Source organism: Triplophysa dalaica, chromosome 19 (genome assembly GCF_015846415.1).
Source record: "Triplophysa dalaica isolate WHDGS20190420 chromosome 19, ASM1584641v1, whole genome shotgun sequence".
Lineage (NCBI taxonomy): Eukaryota > Metazoa > Chordata > Actinopteri > Cypriniformes > Nemacheilidae > Triplophysa > Triplophysa dalaica.
Window position 1 is genome coordinate 6,690,119 of NC_079560.1, and position 7,276 is coordinate 6,697,394.

General features: G+C 38.1%; 1 protein-coding gene across 1 annotated transcript; it reads right to left on the reverse strand.

Moving 5' to 3' along the window:
* Positions 1-1,033: 1,033 nt before the first annotated feature.
* barhl1b (BarH-like homeobox 1b) lies at positions 1,034-6,780 on the reverse strand. Its single transcript, XM_056730238.1, has 3 exons — positions 5,523-6,780; positions 3,682-3,904; positions 1,034-2,552 (listed from the first exon to the last, which is right to left on the reverse strand). The coding sequence occupies exons 1-3, from the start codon at positions 5,974-5,976 to the stop codon at positions 2,261-2,263; spliced, it is 969 nt and encodes a 322-aa protein (XP_056586216.1). The 5' UTR covers positions 5,977-6,780; the 3' UTR covers positions 1,034-2,260.
* Between the last annotated feature and the right edge of the window lie 496 nt (positions 6,781-7,276).

The window sequence follows — 7,276 nt, forward strand, 5'->3', positions numbered from 1 at the left end:
TGCTTTATGTTGTATTGAAACCGCCTCATGATTCGAGGCGTATGCTACGATCAAAATGATATTTAGGGGATGACCTATTAATAAGAGTCGAGTTAAACTTGAAGTTATGAAGGTAGAATTAAGCCCTCTGGAAATCTCCAGGCGTTTCTAAAAGGTTAGACTTGCGAATGTTCTTTTCATTGGGCGCGACATTCTTATTAACTTTTTTGTAGATTCGACAAATTAAATCCACGATGCTAACCAAATAGTGTGAGGTTTGTGCAAAGTGTCTGACAGACATGTTTAAAATTTATTCAAACACATTTGCCAGTAATGGAGTTCTCTGAGCTCTAATTTTATGATATTGCGATCACTGGCGTTATTTATGTTATTTTCGTTAGCAAACTTTTACTTTTTATTAAATTACACGGTAGATCTGGACACCAGATACATTTTAACTGGAGGTTATACCAAATGTACCAAATATTTGTATTTTATTTATTTACTTTTTTAAACTTCCTCTTTTTTCTTATATTTTGGGATATTTGTCCTTTAAAGTAACTGTGATTTAGGCCTACTCTTGATTTTACTATATGGTATAATATTCTATAGAATAGCCCATTTTATTTTTATTGCCCATAATCTTATAATATGTATTATATTTTAGACGGAGTACTATTTTAAGATATCTTCTTTAATTGTTTGAAATGATCATGTATCTGCCGATTGCATTCAAAATATGATCAGGTAGGTGCATGTGCGTTTGTGAAAAGTCAGACCGGCATATATCAAATATACGTACAAAAATTATAAGCAATGACAGTTTGTTCGTTTTCCTTCTTGCAGTCTTTTCGTATTTTTGCATTATATAAGCCACTACGCATTTTTTAATTCATTCATTTGTTTGTGTCTGTGTTCAGAGCTGCCACACGCATTATACACCGACATACCCTTTATATTGGCTCTTGGTTTAGTTTAATTGAATTGTCAATGAGGACACCAGTGTGTGTTTACCCAGTATTTGTACAGGCTACCTCCACATTCTCAGTCAGTATTAAATTAATGAAAGATCTTTATTAGCACATTTATAAAAGTAATTCTCCTTGCTTAAAGACCACCCACCCCCGCACATCCAGCAGTTTTAAGAGTTTTCCAGAAGTTCACAGCGCTACGCACATGGGGGCACGAACGAAAATCATTTCGAAATACGAGAATCATTACTTCACAAATCATTGTTGTCAATATACAGCTTCACCAGAAACAATGACAAAATATTTCAACGGATTTATACAAAGTAATGCACAATGCCTGGGCTAACACTTTGCGTGGGGCGGTGTAGATATATACCAATGCTGACAGTGCACGTGGTATAGTCTGTTATTTCCGTGACAACTTATTGATCATAAGTGATCTGCAACAAGCACTTGGCTTTTCCCCCGTATCAACATCAAAGTGATATTGAATATTATGAGGGTCGACCCTGTGAGAATAAAGTTCTTCTGGCAGTTGTGCAGGAATGAAGAAACGGGAAAATTCTGCACAAAAAAATCGATTTATAATCCATCTCGTCGATGTTTTGATTGACTCTTCCTCGGCAAACCTCTTGTTCTGTTTTGGTAGAACTCCGTAACATTACATTTTTGACTATTTGACAAATGTAGAATGACACTTCTTTTCTATGAATCTTTCTTCTTATTCTTAGAGTCATTTGATTTTAAATGTGCTGCTCACGTTTTACATTTCACATGTTAACGTGAGACTATGATACAAAACGAGAAAAGAAATCGAGTCTTTCAACATAAAACAAAATATTCTTATTTACACCTCTTTTTCTTTGTACATTTTAGAGGGTCACTACAAAGCCCACGATACCTGGATTTCATCTCAGGATAATTAAATATGAATCTTCCATTTAAATATTCTGTGTCAACAATTCACATTTGTTGTCTTGTCTAGTTCTAATAATTGTATTTAAATAACAACAATACGTTGGTGAACCGAAGTGCACCTGTAGTTTTATGACTCGTCATTATTGCGTTCAGTAGGCTATATAAATTTGTGTCTGTGTTTTGGGTAAACAATTCTACGCATAAATTAAACACAAAAGTAAAATAAATAATTAAATAGGTTGACACTGTAAGTTGAAAAATGTCTCTAACCACATTTTGCCTGTGATGTTTTGTGGCTTTGTAATATACCTCGGATATTTCTGTCACCAGTGACATTGTTTTTGATGGAGTTCAAAGCTGCCATGTATTTAAATGAGTCGTAAACGTGCCCCTCATCGTGGTGGTGTTGGTCTGGGTAGCACACCGGAGAGGGGGGGCAGAGGCGGCGGATCGTTGTGGCCTTGTAGACCGTGCAGGAGAATCCGAGGAACGAGAGGACGCTGCAGCGCCGGCGGGGGTGCCGAAGGACCTCTATATAAGTAAAGCGCTGCTCCAGGGTCCAGATTCGACACCAGGCTTTGAGGGTAGAAATACGGCGAGGGGAACATCCTTTGCAGGGCCGAATAATTTCCAGCCTCCGCCAATAACTCAAGTCCGACCGCCGTTTGCCTCTTCCACTTTGTCCTTTATCAAGAAAAAAACAGGGACGTGTTAGTGCAGTTAAACGTGAAATGTCAAACCGTTTAAATTCAATTCATACACATAAAGAAAATTAAACATAAACTTTGTCAAATGATGTATTACATTGTACGAGAGTTCGGAGAAATAAAACTATTCCACAAAACCGGCAAAGCTTGTTAAATCAGCACTCTCTTATTTATATCATACTACATTCACATACAACCACATCAAAATAGTTTATTTTTTAAATAAAATGTAAGTATAGTTTTGATATAATAATGCGAAATAATTTCACGAAAAGATAGGATAAGCTCAGAAAACTGCAAATCTTTTCCCTTTACATGTGAATGGCTGATAAATGTTAAATTGGCAAGCAGACGTACACTACGCCTCGCCATATGCCACACTATGATGCCCATGTGTCTGATGAAAGTTATAATAAAGTTTCTCAAAAAAAAATAGCTCACTTTCATTAATAATACGGCAGTTATGAAGAGCAAATTAAATGAACGAAATATTAAGATTTTTGACTAATGTGTTGATATTCATTTAATTATCCAGCTTGGTGCAGTCTTTATATGATGTTTGTGTTTTAAGAAGTAAAATTTAAAAAGCACTTTGATATATTTAAATTTTTTTGTCTTATAAAATTTCTCATGTATCTCGTTTGCGTTTTAAATGTTTCGTTTATCGCTCCTTTCCTGTTAGTTTCAACTCAGTATTTAAGATTCACCATTCAAGATTCTTAATCCTTTTGTATTATTATGAAATAATTTTAAACGATTTAAACTGCTTAATTTTTTCAAATGTTTGCGGTCCTACTGAAGTAAAGCTGCAACCTTCACTTGAAGGTTATCGTGTATATCAGGTATAGTTACATGCGTCCGCTTAAAACTGCATAATCAAAGTGAAATAAAAATAATATAGCCCTCCTGACCTTTTTTTATTATTTTTTATAAATTGCCCTCACGAATGGAATCACGTTTATATTTTTCAATGATACAGTGCTGCGTACAATGAAAAATAAATACGTGGACATCAAATCATCTAAATATAATATTTATTCATTTATTCATTTATTCTGCATTTTGTTTTTATTTTAGTTTGAATTGATTTATAACAAATGTCTTACCTCCTGTTTTGGTACCAGGTTTTGACCTGCGTGTCAGTCAGATTGAGAGATGCTGCCAGCTCCATTCTGTCCTGCACACTCAGGTACTTTTGACGCTCAAAACTGCGCTCTAGCTGAGCAAGTTGATGGTCAGTGAATGCGGTCCGCGCTTTCCGTGGCTTCTTCAGACGGACATGCGGGCTGTCTCTGCTGCTCGAGATCTCCCTGTCCCCCTCCTCTTTCACTGGAATAACACATAGTAGAAGGCACTGATTACTATAAATTGTTTTAACACACTGTCACTGAAATCAGCATAGGTAAGAGTGTATGTGAGTTCTTTGACTCTGTATGGTCAAACTGGATATTTGGCAACACATCATATGTTAGGAGGTCAAAGGTTTCCTTCTAAATACTTGGTGTCGTGTGAGCCTGTAATTCTGTCATGCATTTTTCAGATTCTTAGATTTTATTCCCAGATTTTGAATATTTGAGAGTTGCGTTATTTAATTCAGCCCTCTCTCTTTTTCCAAAGTAAACTCGTTTTTTCTCTGTGCCCAGAAAGAGAGAAACACGACGCAAGAGATCTTGCCAGTTGAGTAGTTGAGTCGTCTCTCAAGGAGCACAATAATCCGGCTAATTGAGCCACGAGGGATGGGAACCTTTCAACCGAGACCGGAGAAACTTCACAGGGCCGGGGATGAGAGCGAAATAAAGAGCGGACCGACCCCGTGCGTTACAAATCTGATTAGCACTGGGACAAATTGCATCAAATCCCCGAAATATAAGGGGTGGAAAGGCAGAAATCAAAGCGGCGAACACACTCCTTACAGGCGCTCTAGAGATGTAATTACTTTGATTTGGAGAGCATTAATTTCGATCATAGCGCGCTCTGTACCAGCCTAAGGATTTGCCAAGCTAATAATATAAAGGTGCCAACATGTTTGTGATCATAGCTGAAGGTTGAGGTAAACAGTTATGCAAAGACCCATCATGCCCTACTTCCACGAGCCGAGCTTAATTGTAATGATAACGATTTACAATATTATTAGCATCAGGAACACCAATATCAGTCAACTAACGACAAACAAAATGCACAATATTATTATAAAAAATAATGATAATGTCTAATTTCTCGCATGGTTACATAGTATATGGTTATTTTAGGAGCCTTTATTATATGTTTGCATCCTGACATCAACCTAATAATATATCACTGGAAACGGCCTGTAAGACCCTTTTTGTCCTCCGATGTAATTTCACCCTTAATGTGCAGGTCTTGTTGGTGATGTGTGTTTATTTTTGTTAACTTCCCATGCCTTGAATTTAACAAAAAAGTAAAATAGTGTTTTAAAAACTAAAATACCGAACGAAAGAGGAGAAAGTAGGTAATGTCGACTATATCAAAACATTTACAATACTTAAATACTTTATCAATAATTCGTTTTATTTAGTGAATAGCTTACGAGTTATTGTTTGATTAAACATTGACTGTTAAATAATGGTCATATGCTTTATTTGGAAACACATTATTTTGCTCATAATGTTGTGTCCTTTCATGTCCTGCTGTTATGTAAAATAATAATCCTATTCAACTACGTATGATATTAATTTATCACACCACACACATTACAATAAATTGTTTTATCTCTGTAGTATCATTATTCGAATTATAGTTTTAGTGTCATTTTTATGTTTATTCCCAATTCATTTATAGGCATATATGCAAAGATTCTGGAGTAAAAGGAAATTGTCATGCAACTATTTTAAAAGAACAACTCTGCGTGAAAATGCATCACATTATGGTAAGCGTAACACATTTTGCAGTATTGTTATAGAATTAACAAGCATGAGTATCTATTTACCTTTGTATTCACTGTCAGACGACGAGTTACTGTGGATTTTTTCAATGAAGTCGTCTGCGATTTTGGATGCCAGTCTCCCTGTCTCTTGTGTAGGTTGGCCATTACTCGAATATGGGGCACAAGCCGCTAATGGTTTACAGTCAGCCAAAATATCTCTTATTAAGAAGGATGAAGTGACAGTCCGAGGTTGCGATCCAGCGGACATCGGTCCGTGCAGCAAATGGGACCCAAGCCCGAGGGGGTGACCCTGTCTCTGCGCCGCATCCTCGCCGCACTCTCGCCTCGGTGACGGAGGAGAAGAACAACCGCTCTCTAAGTCTGACCTGGGGCTGAACTCCAATGGGGAGCGGCATTCCCCTACCAAACTGTCCCCCTTCGCAATGACTGGGCTTCCAGGCCTGTGGGATAGCAGGGAGTCGATTCCAAAACTGGACCCGTTGGTGGACGCTTCCATCTCCACACTGCTGCTTCTGTGGAGCCCCTGTTCAGATGATCATCTGTGTTTAACCAAGTTCTACGTGAACGGCGCGTGCAGAAGTGAGTTAATAGCGATCTATCCAGAAGGAAAATCCAAAGCAGAATCGGAAATGAGACATGTATCCCCTTGTCTGAAAGAAACTTTCTTCTTCCTTAAGAAGTTTTCGAAGTTTAAAAAGAAAATTATCTTGCTTGTGAAGGTTTTGTACGACACAGACCCTTTCCCTTCAGAATTTTTTTGCCTGTCTCTTCTTCTCGAAAAAAAATCGATAGCCTACAACTTAAATATACTGTAGGTTTTTTGAGCTTTGGTATTTCTCGGGATACATCGACGGTAGCTTTGAATTATTTATCAAATTATTTCAAAAAAGCTGAAGGAACAGATAACCTACGATGGTTAGTATACAACCACAAGGTAGACTACTTAGAGCGCGAGCGCTTTTCAGCACCACGGACAGAAGCAAAGAAGGATAAACACTCGAAAACTCAAGTCTTGCACCGGGCGCCTTTTCAGCAGGCGATTGTTAATTTTTTTCATCAGTTCAAAGGTAGTTCGCTGTGGTGAGTAGAGTTGAATCCGGCTGTAAAAGGCTAGCGCATTCTGTGCCAGAGCAAGGTGATGCAATGCGAGAGACGCAATCGTTGGACGGCAGAGAACACAAAAAATGCCGTGAGAAGACTGAAGCGCAAATGAGGTAATGCGGGTTAAATAGACACATTGGGGAAGGGAAAGTCAAAAGCGCGACAGATAAAGACTAAAAATGAACTTGTGCACAACTCACTGGCTAGGTTTTTAAGGGCACCCCTTCCACGTGAGTCCCAAGCGACTCGCTTTCATTGGTTATGAGGTGTTTTGGGGTGTTGACTGGCTCGCGAAGAGGAAACAGGACCCCCCACCCCCCGCGCTACTAAACCCCTCCCCGCAGGTCGCCCACTTTGATTAAAAGAGACACTGAATTCATTAGGAGACTCAGATCCAACTGTTTACAGCAATTTTCACAGTGTTTGCTTTCATTACATCATTGATGAGGCTTATAATGGGGTTATTATAAGGAGCGGGGAGGTCCTCTCTTTCGTCTCCACAGCGCGCACGTTGAATCTATTGACCACAATAAGTATTGACCACTTTCTCAAAATTCGGCCATTTTTCAATCGTTCCCTTAGAGCTGTAAAGTTCACTTTTTGATGTTGAGCGGTCTAATTTTATTTGCGATGTTTAACCAGACTTTGTGCAATCTTGTTCTGGCCTGAAGGCATATTGAACTGTAAAAGAAAAA